General features: G+C 55.5%; 6 protein-coding genes across 6 annotated transcripts; all 6 read left to right on the forward strand.

Moving 5' to 3' along the window:
• Positions 1-4124: 4124 nt before the first annotated feature.
• LPMP_261950 (hypothetical protein) lies at positions 4125-4805 on the forward strand (the record flags this gene model as incomplete). The annotated part of the gene is made up of 1 exon (XM_010701712.1): positions 4125-4805. One exon carries the CDS (start codon positions 4125-4127, stop codon positions 4803-4805), a length of 681 nt encoding a protein of 226 aa, XP_010700014.1.
• Positions 4806-6826: 2021 nt separating this feature from the next.
• LPMP_261960 (methyltransferase, putative) lies at positions 6827-7885 on the forward strand (the record flags this gene model as incomplete). The annotated part of the gene is made up of 1 exon (XM_010701713.1): positions 6827-7885. The coding sequence occupies one exon, from the start codon at positions 6827-6829 to the stop codon at positions 7883-7885; it is 1059 nt and encodes a 352-aa protein (XP_010700015.1).
• Positions 7886-9301: 1416 nt separating this feature from the next.
• On the forward strand, positions 9302-11485 carry LPMP_261970 (hypothetical protein; the record flags this gene model as incomplete). Its single annotated transcript, XM_010701714.1, has 1 exon — positions 9302-11485. The coding sequence occupies one exon, from the start codon at positions 9302-9304 to the stop codon at positions 11483-11485; it is 2184 nt and encodes a 727-aa protein (XP_010700016.1).
• Positions 11486-12380: 895 nt separating this feature from the next.
• LPMP_261980 (hypothetical protein) lies at positions 12381-12665 on the forward strand (the record flags this gene model as incomplete). Its single annotated transcript, XM_010701715.1, has 1 exon — positions 12381-12665. One exon carries the CDS (start codon positions 12381-12383, stop codon positions 12663-12665), a length of 285 nt encoding a protein of 94 aa, XP_010700017.1.
• Positions 12666-13363: 698 nt separating this feature from the next.
• LPMP_261990 (hypothetical protein) lies at positions 13364-15631 on the forward strand (the record flags this gene model as incomplete). Its single annotated transcript, XM_010701716.1, has 1 exon — positions 13364-15631. One exon carries the CDS (start codon positions 13364-13366, stop codon positions 15629-15631), a length of 2268 nt encoding a protein of 755 aa, XP_010700018.1.
• A 903-nt stretch (positions 15632-16534) lies between these two features.
• On the forward strand, positions 16535-17608 carry LPMP_262000 (hypothetical protein; the record flags this gene model as incomplete). The annotated part of the gene is made up of 1 exon (XM_010701717.1): positions 16535-17608. The coding sequence occupies one exon, from the start codon at positions 16535-16537 to the stop codon at positions 17606-17608; it is 1074 nt and encodes a 357-aa protein (XP_010700019.1).
• Between the last annotated feature and the right edge of the window lie 292 nt (positions 17609-17900).

Here is a 17900-nt window from a genome sequence, read left to right on the forward strand (position 1 = left end):
ACGCTCTCTGGCCCTCCCCGCTTTCTCTCTCTGTTGCGCTCTGATGCAGCAACCCCTCATCCACCACTCGCTTTCCATAATGACGGAACCCGAGCGAAACAGAAGGGCACGGAGCAGAGGGACGCACACTTGCACACGCATGTACAAGCAGTGCACAGTGCGACAGTGAGCCACGCCTCTCTTCCAGCTCGGTCTTAGCGCCCCTAGTGGAAAGTGCCGAAAAACAAAAGCAAAAGGAGCGCGAGAGAGCAAGCGAGCGAAAGGGTGACACACGTTCAGGGGCACTATCGAGGCCAGCACCCACACACCCACACGATCGACAACCAAGAAAAAATGAATAGCACATGACGCGGCTGCGGCGGCGCTGGGCTGTACTTACACTCATCGTCATCATTTTAGTTTTTTTTTTTGTTTTCGTTTCTGCGCGTTGCTGATTCGTGTCACGTTGTGTGTGTGCGCTCGTGCGTCAGTGCATGTGTGCCGCCTTCTATCGTCTCATTATTGCGTTTTTTTGTCTTTCAAGTGATTCAAGCTCTTCTTCGCCTCTGGGGTCCGCTGAGCTGATGTATATGCATATATGTCATACACTTGTTTGGCGCGCAACACACCCCATACGAGTGCATCGATAGGGCTATGCTATCACTGTGTGTCTGTCAGCGAGGCTTGGGGCACTGAAAGAATCGAAAAGGCAAACATGAACAGCAGGATGCGCGCGCACACACCCACACACCCACACACAAAGGCACGGAGATACATCTATACCTATATATATATATATATATATATATATCTGTCAGTAGAAGTGAAGAAGAGTGAAAAAGAGGGCCAAGCCAACGTCCGAGATCAAGCAAGAGGGCTACAAAGCGGACGACAGAAAAGCTGGATGCTCTCTCTTCCTCCCCCTCCTCCTTTCTTCCTCGTCTAGCGGCTTCGTTCGGATCACTTCTTTCCCCTTTCCATTTTTCTTCTTTACCATTACTACCACTACTACTACTATTACTGTACCAAATTTTTACCATTGATCCCCACAGAGCACCGACACTGCACAGGTGTAGGCAAACGCAAAGTACTGCGTCGACGGTGGTGTTGTGTAGGCGTTTGTGTGTACTCGTGTATGTGTCCGTGTGTTTTTTGTTTGTTTTATTTTCTCTTTTAGCGCTCTTGTTTTGACTGGTGAAGTCCACAACTTGGTGCGCTTTTTATTCCCTTATCTGTTAGACTTGGTGCTTCTCCCATTTTTTCTTTTTTTCAGGCGCGTGCGTGCTGAGCTGCTTGCTTGCTTGCGCGCGAGAGGGGTAGGGGATAAGGGTAGGTGGATGCCGCGTGTGCATGTGTGGGTGTGCGATGTCCATCTCTCATTGTGTATTCGGCTCCACTCAACCCATGCCCTTCCCCCTCCGTCGCCGCCACCGCCTATAGGAGCAGAGGAAGAGGAAGCGAAGCAACTAAAGTAAAAAAAGAAAATGGGGAAATGGCAGGAGGCAAAAGAGAAAAGACGACGCGTGCATCCCTTACCTGCGAACATAGGATCAGGTGATTTGTAGTGTTAGTGCCTGTGGCATCTTTTTAGTTGTTTGTGCCCTCCCTCCCTCCCCTCTCTCTTTTTTTCCACATACTCGTGTTGTTTCTTCCTTCTCTTCTCATCCCTTTCTGTTGTTCTTTTTTGTTGTTTTATTTCCTTCTCCCTCCTTTTCTCAACATATTTTACTTCATGGACTTTCCTTTGACTCATGTATATATATATATATGTGTGTGTGTCTCTCTCTCTATATGTGTGTATGTGTGTGTGTGTGTGTGATGTGTGTGCGTGTGCGTGTGTGTGCGCACGCTGCCGCCTTCACCTCCGTCGTTCATCTCTTGTTTTTTTTTTCCCCTTTACGTTTCTCTTCTTCTTTATGTGATGTTCCTGTCTTTTTATTCATTCTCTCTCTCTCTCTCCCTCTCTCTCTTTCCCGCTGTGTGTTCTCTTCTATCCCCGGCGCTAGGGAGTGGTGGTGGCAAGGAACTACCACAACAAGGAAAATGGGCTTGTGTGATGTGTGTGATGTGCGTGTGTATGCGTGTATTGGGGTCTCTGCCTGTTTGCTCTCTCCCTGTGTATGTATGCGTGGGTCTTCTTGTGTGCCTTTTCTCTCTCTCTCCACCTCTTTACCTGAATGCGCTCTGGTAGGTGTGTCAGCGCGGGTGCGGTGGCTCCCTGTGTTTTTTTTTCCTTTCCAAATTGCTTCTTTCTCGCTTCTACCTCCCCTATTCTCTCTGTCTGTCTGCCCGTGTACACTTCCCTCTTTTCGTGTGCGTGTGCTCTGCTGTTTGCACGCGGTGTGTTCCGGAGGAGGTCAGAACATACTCAATAACACCCCCAACGCGCTCGAGCGAACGAAGAGGTGAAAGCGCGGCTGCACTGACGGTAGTGTTGCGAAAGGGAAAAAAGGAGCGACGAAATTGCCAAGGAGACAAAAACAGCGAGAGCGAGAGAGCAGAGCACAGCAGAGAAGAAGGCACTCAAGAACGAGAAGGGGGTGGCGCTGACAAGCCATGATGTTGGGTGCGGAACCGAGAACTGAGAAAGCAAGCAGAAGAGATACAGAGCGCGAGCGAGCGAGACAGCAAACTCTACTTGTGCTCGAACACACTCAGACACACAGGCGCTTGGCATTCTTCTTATACCTCCTTCTCACTCCCCCCTCTTTTCTCTCTTCTCACCACGCGCGTACCGACCAGAATCCACAGAGAGTATCGAACTGTAAGCAGCAAGAGGGAGAAAGGACTTCGATGAAGCAGACAAATGAAAGTAAAAATGAGCATCGGTGATAAACCGGAAGAAAAAAACCAAAGTTGGCAACACTACAGGTGAACAAGAGGACATAAACCGAACAAGCTAAAACAATGAAAGATAGGGTCGGGGTCGGGGGGGGGGGGAAGAGCACGCAATTGAGATTGCAGTGAGGAATGTGTCGAGTGCGCGGCTATGGAAGTACTGCCATACCTGTGTGCGTGCGTCGTCAAGCGACCCACAGACAGCCGTGCAGAATGAGGGGCGTGCAGGTAACGTAAAGTGACACCGTCGGCGTCGAAGGCGATGCACACGTTGGCTTTCACACTTTCTCCAGCTCGCTTTGCTCATCTCTCTCGACCCCCTTTTCCTCCCTCAACACCACTCTTCTCCTCCCTCGCTCTTTCTCTTCCACCAACGCCGCCTTTGCCGCTGCAGCGCTCCTACCGAGGCGCTCTTCACGACAAAGTGGAGCATAAGAGGCCTGTCGCAATCGATTCTCTCTCGCTCGTTCTCTCTCTTATATATACTTGAGAAGAAGCGAACGAAGAGCGAACGAACGAACAAACAACAAAAAAGACAGACAACGCCCACCAACACATCCACAGCAACAGCGAATGCCCAACACGCAAGTACACAGCCATGCATGTTTTCCACGTCCACATCCATGCTTGTAGAGTAATGTGCGTGGGGTCTCTCGCAATCTGAGAAACAGAGACGCGTGAAAAGAGCGGAAAAACAAGCGCAACTGATGATTGGACGGAGGGGTGGTGTGTGGACTGACTAACGACATGCGGACGTATCAGCTAAACGTGCCGGTAGTCGTTTGCTCTCTGATGAGAGGCAGTCCCAGACGACTTTTCTTTCCCGCGCTTTATCTCACTTTCCTCTTGCACCTCAACACACACTCTCTCCTGGGGTGCGTGCCTTTGTGTCTCTTGGACACGTGTGCCCCAGAGACACACCGCTCTACATCACATGTGCTCTCTCCCCTACCACCGCTCTCTCTCCTCCATTCTTCATTAACGTCTACGTGTCGCTCGCTCCCTCTTCCTCTCCCTATGTACTCGGGTATTTGTGTGTGTGTGTGTGCCCACGTGAGCAAATAAATGCGCGGAGCAGCACATCACGAAGAAGAGAAGACAAGAACACCGCGCGACACAGAACTCACTCCACGCGCACCGCTACGCTCAGGGCTACACGCGTGCACGTGCGCATGTTTTTCTTCCCCTTCCTACACCACTTGCATCCTTAGCAAGGCATTCATTTTCATCACCGCGATTATCAACACATCCTTTGGCTTCACAAATCCAACAAAGCTTCAACTGTCTCTCCCTCGTCTGAGCGAACCATGCCGTCATCTGTGTACAACGACCACAGCGAGAGCCGCGAGAATGTGGACGTGTTCAGCAACGGGGAGAGTGGCGATCGCATCATCGACGGTCTCCGCTACCCGCGTCCGGGGCGCCACATTGATCAGCTCGGGTTTGAGATGACCACCCACGGATTGCATTTCCACGGCTCTGATTGGGATATCCCGCTGGCGAAGAGGCGTGATGAGCTCACCAAGTCCTTTATGCAGGATGCCATGGAAGCCACAGGCGAGCCGGAGGAAAACATCCGTAACCTTCGCTTCATTGTGACGCCGACGCACCTTGACGCTAAGCTAACGGTGCGCCACAAGATCGAGGTGTCGAAGTCCGCGGTGCACAGAATGCTGACCTCCGCCAAGTGGGCGCACGTGAAGGGGCTCTATGAGCCTCGGCAGAAGATGCGTCGGCCGAAAGACCCCGCCATGGCCCATGCCCGCCATGGGGGAGCCCACGAAGGGCAGCCAATGCTTGGTACGAACCGTCGGACACCTTCGCACAACCTTAGTTTCTTTGGTCGTGCCAACGTCGGTGCCAATGGCCCTGAGTTCGAGGACCACGCCGACGATGGCGAGGAGCCCGCCGCGTACGAGAATCAGCAGAACGCGAAGGCGGAGCGCACCACGAGTGGCCTTTACATCGCCGTCGGCCTTCGCGCGTAGAGAAGTGGCGGTGGAGTGGAAAGGCAGCGAAGAGGTTTACTTTAAAAAAGGGAAGAGGTGGGAGGGCCTGCGAGGGAGGGAGGTCCTTGTGACAGGATCAGTCATCGCGTGTAAGTGTATAATGTGTGTGACTGAGCGTCTAGCTGCTTGTGTATTTTTTCTCTCATGGCCTTTCTGTTCGTCTCCTCATACACTTATACCCATACCAGGACGTATTTGTGTGCGAGTGTGCGAGTCTGTGTACCGCTTTCCCTCTGCCCCCCTCTCCGCCGTCTCTACTCATCATTTTTCTTTGGTTTTCGCTTTTTTTTTTGGGAGGGGGGGGGAGGGGTGCTGAAGAGAAGCGGGAGGGTGCCAGTATACCACATTTCTTTCCTCCCACTACTCCTCTCCTTTGCTCTTGTGTGCTTCTCTCCCTCACCGCTGTCGCTGTTTTTCTTCTTGCCGGACGGGGTAAATTACCCCCCTCCCCCCTCCTCTCTCTCTCTCTCCTGTGCAGTATCGTTGCGTGTGTGCGCGCGTTTTTTCTTGTCTCTCTATTTCGCTCTTTGCAATGTGGCTGTCGCTGACGTCCGACACCAGTGCGCTGCTCTGCATGTTTGTGACTGCATGAGAGGGGCTAAACGGCGCCGTTGCATTCTCCTTTTTCTCGCTCGTATTTATATTATATTTACCTCTCATTTTCATCGTCCCCTCTCCTCTGGAGCAGCTTCTCTTCCCTGCTCACAAGATTAAGCACACACACACCCACAGTAGCACTTGCGACTCTTCATTAGTCTGGTCTCTCTTTTTTTTTGTGTGTTTTGCTCGCCGGCCTATACGCATTCACACGCACGTACATCCATACACAGACACGAGCCCGTACAGACACGCACAAGACACTCGGAATTCGGCACTCTGCGCACAGTGGAAAGTGCGTGCGGCTTTAATATCAGAGAGAACGCGCATTGAGTGCCGCCTCTCGCGTCCGTGTCTGGTGTGCTTGTGTAGAGTGTCGTTTGCAAGTACGTCTGGCCTGTTGTCCTTTTTTCCCTTTCAAGCCCGCCTCTGTGTTCCGCTGAGTGTCTCTCTTTCTATAGTACGATTTCCCTCCAGTTTGCCGATCGTGTTCTTTGCTCCATTTTATTATGGCTGGTGCTGTGTGTGCCTACTTGTGATACTGTGGCAGCGTGGCTCTCCCACCCTTCTCTCGCACCCTCAGCCTGCGTGGTCTCTTTTTCTTGAGCCTGCCGTTTCGTGGTCGCCGCCTGTCACCTTCCTGATCCACTCACTGGCTCACATTCCCCTCCCCTCCCCTCCCTCCCTCACCAATGGCAGGTGTGATATTTGTGCCTTTATGCATGTCTGGCTGTGTATCGGCGGACATTCTTAGTTTTTTTTTTCGCTCGATTCTTTGTTGCCTCTCACTTACTGTACGCGGTCGTCGACCATTGAAAACGACGGGATGCCTCCGTGTGTGTGTGTGTGTGTGTGGCCATGATAAAGAGAAGTCACACATCTCGGCTTGCACTTCGCTTTGAATGCGCTGTCAAGCGAGCGCTGACCATCGTCAGGTCGCATAGGTACATCACTTCACTGCTTTCCTTGGACTTTCTTGCTTGTACCACCGTTCTCCAACCCCTTTCTCTGTTTATCTCTTCCGGACACGTCCATGATGTCGATGGGGCGTGTGCACGAATTTGCTCGATGCGAATGCACGGCTCCACTCACGCGCACAACACAGACATAGCCAGGCATTACATCAAAGCAGAGGTGACGCAAAGTCCAACGGACGGCCGTCGCCACTTACACAGACACGCAGAGGTTTAGGTATTTGCACACTTCACACTCGATCACAGCCTGCGCACTTCTCCCTCTCTCTTTTTCGCCTTTCAGATTCAACGACACAAGAGTCAGCTCGTCACTTCTGCCTGTCTCGTGCTCCCTTCGTGAGGTTCGTCGCCTCATCAACCCCAGCATTGTGCGTGTGTGTGTGCTGATCTGTGTGCTTACTCAAAGGCACTTCTGCTCCAGTTGAAGCAATGCAGCAACTTTCAGCAGTAGTCTCCAACGAGCTCAGTGAGCTGACAAAGAGCTGGACACCCGAGCAGCAGAAGCTCTACGGCGTTGTCTCCCTCACGGCTGTTGCCGCCGCTGGCACCCCGATGATTGGCGTCAGTGTGATGCGACAGTGCTGCTGCGGGCGCTGTAGACGTGACGTGGGCGGTAGCGATGTTGCCTTCTCGGAGAGTGACTCGAAGAGCTCTGACATCTACGAGAGTGAGGCATTGGCGCGTCAGTACATGGAGTTTCACTACACTCCCTCGCACGAGAGCTATACTCAGCGTCTGCAGTCCGTAAGCGAGGCCTACGACTTTCCAACGCGTGTCGCTCAGAAGTTCCGCACTTACATCCAGACAGGCAAACGCAATCTGCGCGGACTCGACATCGGATGCGCAACTGGCGCTTCGGTGTTGGAGATGTCCAAGGTGTTCGATGGCGGCGTCATCGGCATAGACTTCTCGGAGGTGTTCATTCACCTCGCCAAGGAGGTGGTCAACCAGGCGACATCAGGCAAGAGAGTGGCCTATACCGCTCCCGTGCAAGGTGAGATCACAGAACCGCGCGAACTGCAGCTGCCACGCGAGGCGCGGCCGGATCGTTGCGAGTTTTACGCCGGCGACGCCATGAACATGTTCGAGGAGGACCACAAGATCACGACTAAGGCATCGCGTCTCTACCCCAACGTGAAGTACTGGCAGGCAAGGAAGGGGGAGACCTTTGATGGCGTACTCTGTCTCAATCTGATTGATCGCGTGCCAGACCCGCAGCGCCTACTCGACAGCTTTGCGCGGCTCCTGGCTGAGGACGGTATCCTCATTCTCGCAGACCCGTACTCGTGGTGGGAGGATGCGACGGAGAAGTCACGCTGGCTGGGCGGCCGCAAGGAGAATGGTATACGTAGCGAGGAGGCGGTGAAGGCGGCTCTGGCGAGCAAGCTGGAGCTCCTGAGCGAGTCGGACGAGGCCTTCCTCATCCGCGATCACATTCGCCACTATCAACTGGGCTTCTCCCACTGCACCGTATGGCGAAAGAAGTAGCGTCGATGCCGATGAGCAATATGGTGGTGGTTAACGTCGTTAATGATGGCCGGTAATCTTTTTCCTTTCCTCTGTTGGTTCTCTCGGACTCTTCCTCTTTCAGCAAGTCGCAAAGGGGGTAGGTGGAGAGCGGGAGGCGACTCCGCACACATACACGTACACGCACACACACACACGCACAATGTTGCCACTGCTCACGGACACACCCAGCTCTCTCCTTCCCCTCTTGTCATAGCTTCTCTCCCCCTGTTTCTCGTTTCTTTGTGACCATTTTCTGGGCACCCACACACGCGGACAGACACACACACACATACACGCACACCCGCACGGCTATGCGCGCGCACTCCACGTACACACCATTATATGTTTATAGAGGGGACAAAAAAGTGTACACAGGCGTAGGCGTATGCGTGTCTCTATCGATCTGCCTATGCCTGTGCCTCTAATGTTTATAAGCCCCCCTCTTCTTGCCTTGTTTGGGTGGCTCTTCTTCTTGTGCGATTTTTACGTCAGCGCTTGTGCTTGCCTTTGCACCATCTCACTCCTCCGCCCCCGCCCCCCTCCCCCTCTCTTTCTCGTGCCCTCTGCGTGGGTGTGTTTCGCGATTTGGATTGTTGACCACATACAAGGCCCGTCTCTCGTGAATGCAGGGACCGGCTGTGGCGCCACTGGGGAGAGGAAGAGTGAGACGAGGGTATCGCTCTTTGACGTGAACACATAAATGGCGGTGAACCCAACTCTAAACACCCACGCCAGGATGCTCATATATCCGAAGAGTAACGGCATGGGGCTCTCTCTCCATGCGTACTGGGAAAAAAAAAGAAACGAGATTTCGCTGATGCAGCGGACTTCTTGCATTTAACCGCTTGCTTCGCCAATAGCGTTTCCTTTTTCTTATCTTTATGTTGACTTCTGTGCTTATGGATAGCAAGGAAGGCTCTGCGTGACACACAAACGTACACCCACACACCCACCCACCCACCCACACACAGCGAAGTTACTGCATGCAGACCCGCTCTCGTGTTCTCCAAACCCATCTGCCCTCAAAGGGCGTCCTCTGCTGGGTGTCCAGCATTGTGTTGGCGCTTTCTGGATATTGAAGATCGAAACAAGACGCATGACTCATTTGCCCTTTCCCTCTTGCCGTCCTCCCCTACGTTCTTCTGTCTTTGCTGTTAACACCCGGACTCAGCGTGCGATTTCTCCTCCTCCACTTTCGCCAATTTCGCCCACAACATCGCCTTTGCCGCCCTGCTGGCGAATCCCCATCCACATCTGATGAGCACCAGGGCGAACTAATGAAAGAGATAGATGTGACGAGACCGATCGCCAATCCCTATCGATGATATCATAAGAACGACAAGCGCAGAGCCAAACGCGCCCATATAACGTGCCAACAAGTGCTCTCAGGTTGCCATGGCGGATTTTTCGAAGCGGCAGTGGAGGGCCCTGGCGGAGGCGTATCCCTTTTACCCCTCCGGTGAAGTGAGTGTCGGAAGCACTGCTGAGTATCGTGCGCTGGACTGCCAAGCGGCTCTCACTCACAGCGAGATCGAGGTTCCACCACTGTCGTCTAGTGAGTACTTTGTGCAGTACGTCGTGCCACGAGTAGCAAAGGTCTTTCCCGAGGAGCTGCAGGCCTACGAAAGGGGTGGCGGCTATAGCGACCAGCAAGGTAATTTCAACGGCGATCGACTTGGCCCTGTGTCGCCCTGGTTTGCAATAGAGGCTGTGGATGCGCTGCTTGTGTACTTGTTTGGCTGCACCACCTCTGCGCTCTTGCAAAGTTCATCAACGAAGCAGCGCAGAGCCTTCGCCACCACCTGCTTTGCACCGCTCATCACACCCCTCTCACGCCGCGAGCAGCAACTACTGGGCCTCTACTACCGTAAGCAGGAGCAGTACACCTACGTATTGAGCACTCAACGGCAGCTGCTTGCGGCATCCCAGCTCGCGGTGCGGGCGTTGCAAGGAGCGAGCGGCTCAATCCTAGCAGACACGCAAACCGATGTGAGTGCGCCGCAACGGGGAGCTGAGGAGAGTCTGGCTGCCTCCACCCGTGAGAGTCTTGTTGTTGTCGGCAGCCAGAAGGCATCATCATGGCCGCCGCTGGCACATGCGACTGTCAGCGGCGAGGGTACGTCTGCTCGTATTCTGCAAGTCTCTTCCTCATCACGTGCTCCAGCTGCGAGTAATGTGAAGGGCTGTGAGGCCAATTCCACCTTCACGAGCGCGCTGGCCAACATCCCGTATGAGACATGCCCACTAGGGACTTCGGCAGCAGCGGCTTTGTTAGTGGATACGCCATCAGTGGCCGGGACTTTGTGTGACTCCCCTTTTCGCCACGCCCGTACAGGTGCCGCGTCGCCGTTAATCACCATGGGCTGCTGTGCCGGTTGCCACGAGGTGGGCGGCGATCTTCTCATCTGCACTCAATGCGGGGAGGTGCGCCATGAAGCCTGTGGCGGGCCGCACCCGCCAGAGCCGAGTAAGGTCGACGGAAGGATGCCCACGGTGAATGTCTGTAGGCGGTGCGCGAAGGAGCTGAACTTGTCCAGCAGCTCATCGAGCCTTCGCAGCTCCACCTCCTCTAGCGAGCGGGCGGAGCTGGGCGAGTACTTCTCTGACGACAACGAGGGCAGCAGCCTCTCCGGCTTTGTTGTGAACACCAGCGATGAGGAGGAGGAGGCGGAGGAGGATGATCAGAGTACTGATGACGACAGCAGCAGTGATATGGACAGGGCCAGGGACGATGAGAAACATGAGCGACAGGTCGAGAAGCACTGGCCAGAGAACGCGTCATTGCCGTCGTGGAAAGGCCAGCACGCTGGCAAGGACAAGAGAAGGGGGTCAGCGGCTGCTGCCACAGTCGCTCCGTCTGAGGTGATGTCGGCGTCTTCGTCCTCCTCGGGGTCATCGCGAATTTGGAGCCGCTCTGCTTCGCTCGACCGCGCCCTGGCAGTGGCCGCAAAGAAAAGGAACAAGAAGCACGGCTCACTCAAGAAGGTGTACACCGATGATGGGGATTATGGTGTTGGGGGTTCGGCACCGCGGACTGAAGGTCGAAAGGGGCAACGACGGAAGAGGCGCCACGAGAACAGCGAGGGCGAGGAGGACCGGCGCCGCCAGCACAAACGGAAGGACCCCAATGATGACGCCAGTGATGCCTCTTCCTCGGTGCGGGGCGCATCCTCCGTCTCGTTATCTTTGTCGACCGAGAAGGTGCGGTGTCTGAAAGCCGGAGGAAAGACGGCATCTTCGTACTCGCACACCAGCGCGCAGACTCCACCGTCACCACTGCGGAAGGAACACTCAAGGTGGGTGGATCCCCCTGCTAATAGGGAGGGGAGGACACACTCGCCTGCAAACCGCCGCTCAGCAGAGGCGTTGTTGGCTCAGCCGTGTCGTGTAATGGCTCTGGAGGACGAGGAAGAGCTCAGAACGCTCGGCATCGCCGCATCTTCTGGATCCGGGTCGCTGTTGCAACCACCACTGCCGTCGTCGAAGCAGCGCCATGGTGACATCGTTAATAGAAGTTCTGGCCGAAAAAGCGTTATGAACATTGCGTCCTCTTCGTCCTCCGGCGACGACGGCGAGTGAAGGATGAGTGGCGGTGGTTGTGAGGTGTTAAGCGTAGCTAGTCGATGGCTCTGTGGAGTAGCTAACACTAACCTCTCCTGCCCAACGCGCGTACTTCACGCAGACATGTATGCTTGCCCCATACTCGTTGCGCTCAATATGAAGAGTACTCACAGAGCTGTTCATTAAGTTTCATCGTGTCGAGTGTCGTGCGCTCATACGGGATGCTTGCAGTCCATGAGGGAGGGGGGAGGCGGATGAGCTGCAGGTGTCTGCCGCGGACCCCCTTGATAAGTGTGTGTCTACTATACAGCATTGGCTGTCTCTCATACTCACTCATTCACACTCTCGCTTAATCGAATAACGACATGCAGGCAGTCATGTCCACTTGGTAAGAGGGAGGAGGGGTGGGGTGGTGGGGGGGGAGACGTACATTCAGCACCAACTCACATAAACGAAGGAGCGCATGTTAGCCTCCGCGCTGAAGGAGGGGGGGGGAGCGGCACACTGACAAAAGTGGTGATGGCGTGTGGTTTGTGCAGATATGGGCACGCCACCCCCTCTTGACCTTCTTGAAGGCGCACCCCGGCTGACATCAGCCATTACGTCTTCAGAATTCGATGAAGAAGCTGGCATGGTATTGATCGTGTTCTCCTTCCGCTTCCCAGTTATGCTTCTCTCTTCCACTACCTGTGCATATCGTTTACCCCACCCACTTACAGACCACGCGGTGTCGAACACGCGACCCACTCTGTCCACCTCTCACGTGCTTCCGCGTGTGCGAGTGCGTGCGCGTGAACCTTGCATCTTGTGTTGCTCTCGAGACGGCGCACACGTCCGCTTGCGCCACCACCACCACCACGCCTCTCCCTTTTTCTCGCTCGCTCATTTTCTCACTCTTTCAGCTCCTTGCAGGATGGGGCGCAGCAACAATCAGCGTCGGCGCACCTGCAAGGCACGCGGGCAGTCGTTCATTCCCAAGGTGGTCAAGAGCAAGGTGCGCAATGAGAACCGCCGTATGAAGATTATGGCGGCCAAGAAGGACCCACGGCTGCACAAGAAGCTCTCCTACGACAAGGTCCACACCAAGTCAGGCAAGATCACGAAGCGTAAGTTCCAGTCCGGTGGCTACAACCACAGCGGCAAGTTCGGAAAGGCGGCTGGAGTGAAGCGGAATGCTGCGAAGGGGAGGACGAAGTAGTGGCACCGCTTTGGAGTCTCGAAGCACTGAGTCCTTCGTCTTTGTGTGTTGTGAGTCATGGTGATTTGGTGTTACGTCTTGAGCTCGTCGATTCTTCTTCGTTTGCTTCTCATCGATTCCTTTGGTGTCGCGTGAATGACATCGCTGGCGAAGGCCATCAGCTTATGTGCACTGGATGCGATGGACGAATGCTGAGCATCGATAGATGGAGACAGTGACAGACGGCGGCGGTGCTTACTCATGTGCGAGTGTATTTACGTGTAGCGCTATACTCTGAAAGCACGAGAAAAGAGACAACGTGCACCTTCCAGGTGGTTAGAGGGGTGGTGGTGGTGGTGGAGGGCGCCTATCCACCGCCACAGGGACAAAGCGCAGAGGCCGCTGCTGAATTGTGGGCTGAAGGAGGGAGGCTGTGAAAAGGGACTGCTACTCTTTCTTCCCTACCCTGCATCGGGGATATATACATCGATGGTGAAGTTTGCTCGATCCACGCTGCCCATCAGTGAGCGCTCCTAACCAACTCCCCCCTGTTGCATGCGAGGGCATTCATGGCTTCGACGCACTACCGCGTTTTCTCCTTCTCACCATCTCTCTCTCTCTCTAATGCAACACTGCGCACATGTCCTTCTCCCTGCCGACGCAGAGGGAGAGCAGCGCACCCACCCATTCACAGAAAAGCCCTCTTGGCTGAGCTGGCAATGCTCCGTCGTACACGGTTAAGATTGATTTCGCTGACAGAGGCGCAGAGTTTAGTACTTGACGCGCAGGGGCAGCAGATTCCAGCTCCGCAAGTGTCTCTCCCGCAGCTCCTCACAGCGCTAACGGAGCACTATCGTGATGGTTGTGAAGCATTCACCAAGGCCGCGCTGCAGCACGTTGTGCAGCTCGATCAGTCGAACGAGGACACAGAGCACATCGCAGCCGCGCGTCTTGCCGTTCCACTGCCATCGAACCGCCTCTTTACAGACTTGACCGCAGCACAGCAGCACACCGCCCCGCCTCCGAAGGCGCCACCGCACTTGATCACTGAACTGCTGCGCACCTATCCGAACACACCTGAAGTGCGCGAGCGGTGCTGTCGTTGCATTGCCAACATGTGCCAGCTCAGCGTTGATGTCGCTACAAGGACTCAGCTCATCCCTGCTACCGATCATAGTGGCAGCCCTGCAGCCAACGTATCGCCTCTGGTTCATGCCCTTGTGGAAGAAGGGGCTGTGGAGCTGGTGCTTGGGACTCTTGCAATGGCCGGCCGTCTCAGCTCCAAGGGCCGCTGCTGGGTGGCCATGGCGATGCTCAACCTTACGTGCATGTCCCACAACGGTGCTTCCCGGGCCACTGCTGCCGGTGCTGTCGATCGCCTGGCCGAGTTCATCTTGTTCCTATTGGAGGACGCTTTGACTGCTTCCGCTGCCTCCACTGCGGCGCCGATCCGCGGATTCAGCGAGGAAACGTCTATCGCCCTCGACGCGGCGCTTGGCGCACTGACCGGGGTTCTAGCGGCCGAGGCATCAGAGAACACCAGCGGCGTCTCGTTCAACTACGAGGCAGCGAGCTACGCCTCCGTCGACGCTGTAGTGCGTTCGCTACTGTTCGTGTCGGCGCTGATGGTTCGGAATGGTCGCAACGATGGTGTGTACGGCGCCTCGCTCTCGTCACGTCGCTACGGCACGGTGCGTTTCTCGAGCGCGTCGGAAGCGCAGCAGACGGCTGTTGTTGTGCTGCTGCCGCTCTTGCATAAGGCCTGGATGGCGCTGCAGTCGGTGTGCAGCTGTCCAACCAACCTACCGATGGTCTTCGACATCATTTACGAGGCGGCAAACGCAAACCAGGAGAGCATGGTGGTGACAAACGAGGTGGACGGCTGCGCGGAGGAGGTCTTGCAGGTGACGAAGCAGACGGAGCGGCAGTACGTCGCGGCGCTGTCGTGTCTCATCGACGCGGCGTTGTTCGTGACGACGGAGCTGGAGGGGCTGGAGGTAATCGATGCAGATGAGCTGGCGCACCTTCAGGACGATGTCCGACTGTACGTGATGAGCGTCATGGAAGCCATGACCGCGTCGCGGAAGGATCTGGCAGGCAGAGATGCCGTTGCTGCTTCAGCTAGTGCTGGTGGTGCCGTCGGGGACGCCGAGGTAGAGCAGCAGGGAGGCAGTGCGGCTGACACGTCGGGTATTTACCCGACAGCGGCGGCAGTGAGCGTGACCGGCGTGCTGGCGGCTGGTACGGTGAGCAACATGGCACTGGCGTGTGCTGTCCGCCTCCACATCGAGTATCAAGAGCGCCGCGGCCGGATCGAGCACGAGGAGCATCAGGACACTAACAGCATGCATTCGCAGGGTCGTCGCGGCGTCCCTGTTCCGTACACCGCCCACGACTTAACGTTGCTTTCTAAGTCGCTTGTGGTACTGGCCAATGTGGCGGAGATTGGCGACGAGGTGGCGACGTCAGCCAACGCGGTTGCGGCACTGCAGGCGATTCTGCAGGATGCGGCAGAGGGTGTCATGTCCTTGCCGCTGGCATACCGGGCTGAGCTGGCGGAGCTCTTCCGACCCACTGAGAACGCAGAGGGTAATGCTGAGGCGCGTGATGGCTCAGGCATTCACCCAGAGGACCGGCTGTCATTCCTGCAACACGCAGCGCTGGTGGGGCAGGTGTATGCAGTGCTCTGGAGCACGTTGCGCACTGCTCACGGTGTGTCGACAGTGTTGCAGATGAGTGTAATGCAGACAGCCAAGGGGGTGCAGACTTCGCTGCGGGAGGCATATCTGCCGGCATTGGCAGTGGCGAGGGAGCGGTTTAGCACTCGCCAGGCTACAGACAACGGTGATGAGGCGGGGAGGCCAGCGACTGTTTCGTGGGTAGCGAACACGGCGGAGGAGACGGTAATCCGACTGCTAAAGCTATCCGACGAGGTCATCAGCAACATGCAGAAGCTGTCCTCAAGCACGCAGGACACCTCGGCATGATGCGCGTCAGCTGCCGATGCTGCCGCGCCCCCCTCCCCCTCCCTTCTCAAGCTGCTGTTGGTGTGCGCTTCTCGCTCTTTCTCTGTGCCCCCATTGCGTGGCTTTGTTTCGTGTTTCCGTTGGCGTCTTAAAATACACGTTAGGTGCACATCCCCACCCACGCACATAAGTGCGGGAGTACGAAGCAGCAGAGTAACGAACAAGAGGCTGCCAACAAGGCGCTCGCAGCTGCGTTGGCAGTAGCACACATAGAGTGGGCGAAAGAGAGAGAGAGAGAGGAGGCGACACACGCTGGATCTATAATGGGAAAGGGATGGTGAGGCCGCAGGCGCGGATGGCGTCACGTTCATAAAGCTGAGTTTTTGGGGAGGGCAGAAGGGAGCGGCATTGGTAGGCCTGCCGGCTGGGGGCCACAGGCATGTGCGCTTTCTTCTCTTTCCCCTTTCATATATATATGTGTGTGTGTCTTCACATGCGAAAGTAGAGAAGAGAGAAGAACGAGTGCAGATCTGCGCACACCATTTGCTGTCTTGTGTGATTCTCTCTCCACGCCACTGGCTTCTTTGTTCCGTTGCCACGCTCTTCCACTCCCTCCTCCTTCCTTCGGGTTTCTACCCTCACCTGCTCATGATGCACATGTCCATGTAGAAACACACCGCCCTTTGATCTGGCTCAGTCCTCATCAGCACCGCGTCCCTCTCCTTGATTGGCTTCTTCTTCTTTGTGTGTGTATATATATATGTTTGCCCTGCGCTTGTCTTTATTTGCACACAGGGTCTGCTTTGCCGAAGATTGCGTTTGTGTCTGCTCACCATATTCCGCATCTACACAACAGTGCGCCTGCCCCGACAGTCAGAGGATATCCACAGACGCACCTATTCACCGAAGTAAAACAGCCCCACGATGGAGGCGCTGAAAGTCTGCTTCGAGATTGCGCTCGTTATCGCACCGCACATTGGCTATGTGGCTCAGTACCTCGAGATTCATCGCACCTGGTCGATTGAAGGCTACTCGCCTGTTGTTTCCCTCATCCTGCTGACGAGCAACACACTGCGCATCTACTATTATATTGGTCATCGTTTTCTTTTCGCCCTCCTCTGCCAGGCGATTCTTGGGATTGCGGTGCACGGGATAGTGCTGTGCAAGGTGTTGCAGGTGCACTTGCAGCAGGTACTGAGCGCTCAATCCGCGGATATGTACAGCGGGGACAGTGCTTCCGTCAGTGCGACTGTGGCATTAGAGGCTCCAGCAAGAGCAACTCCGTCTTCTGTGGCCGGCGGCGGTACGGCAGGAAAGCGGGGCCTAGCAATCAACGATGAAGATGACACGTCACCGTCAAATGCCCCAGCATCTGCTGGGGCGTGGTTGCCCTCGTCAAGAGAGGCGCACAACGGGTTTGGGGGCTCAGGTGACGCTTCGCCATCGTCCGCCCCATCGGTTGGCATCAGCTGTGTGGCTGCCAAGTTTCTGCAGCTTCTCTTCCGCATTGAGGACTGCATCGAGGCCGCTCTGCTGCGATACGCCCCGCTTCAGTTCGTCTATAGCTATCTCATCGTCGCTGTCTCTGCTCTGGTGATGGTTCTACTCTACTACATATCCATCGGTAGCGTCTGGAAGCACGCGGCGGAGGTGGTGGGGTACGCGGCGCTCGGCATCGAGGCGCTACTCGTGCTCCCACAGATTCTTCGTCACGCTCGGCGGCGTAGCACGGAGGGCCTCACTACGTTGCTCATCCTCACGTGGGTGGGCGGTGACGTTATCAAGGTAGTTTACTTCATTTATGCGAAGCAGGCGCTAGCGTTTATTGTCTGCGGCTGCTTCCAGCTCGTGTTGGACGTGGTGGTGGTGGCCCAGGTCGTGTACTATGGCATTATTGTGAAGCGGGAAGGCGCGGTGTGTGTAGAGGGCGATGATGGCGCTATGGAGGCGGTGGTGTCGCCAGGGTCGCGAAGCACGACCAATCAAAGGGCTCTGTAGCAGGTGGAGGACAATAGAGAGGGGGTTGCGCAGGGGTTCAAGACGACTCTGTGAAACATGGACATTGTATGGTATACCATGCAGAGTGCGCAGGACAGCCATGCGTGCGGTTCGCACAATGTCGTTTGGTCATGTATCTGCCGCTGCTGCTGCTGCCGCCGCTACTCTCTTTCCCTCTCCTTCACTTACATACGGGCATCGGACTGCATGACAGACCAACTCAGGCGCGTCTCTTTTCTCTGCGTCTCTCTCCTTTGTGGATTGGCCTCTTCTTCGTTTGCGTATTGGTGGT

Source organism: Leishmania panamensis (genome assembly GCF_000755165.1).
Source record: "Leishmania panamensis strain MHOM/PA/94/PSC-1 chromosome 26 sequence".
Lineage (NCBI taxonomy): Eukaryota > Euglenozoa > Kinetoplastea > Trypanosomatida > Trypanosomatidae > Leishmania > Leishmania panamensis.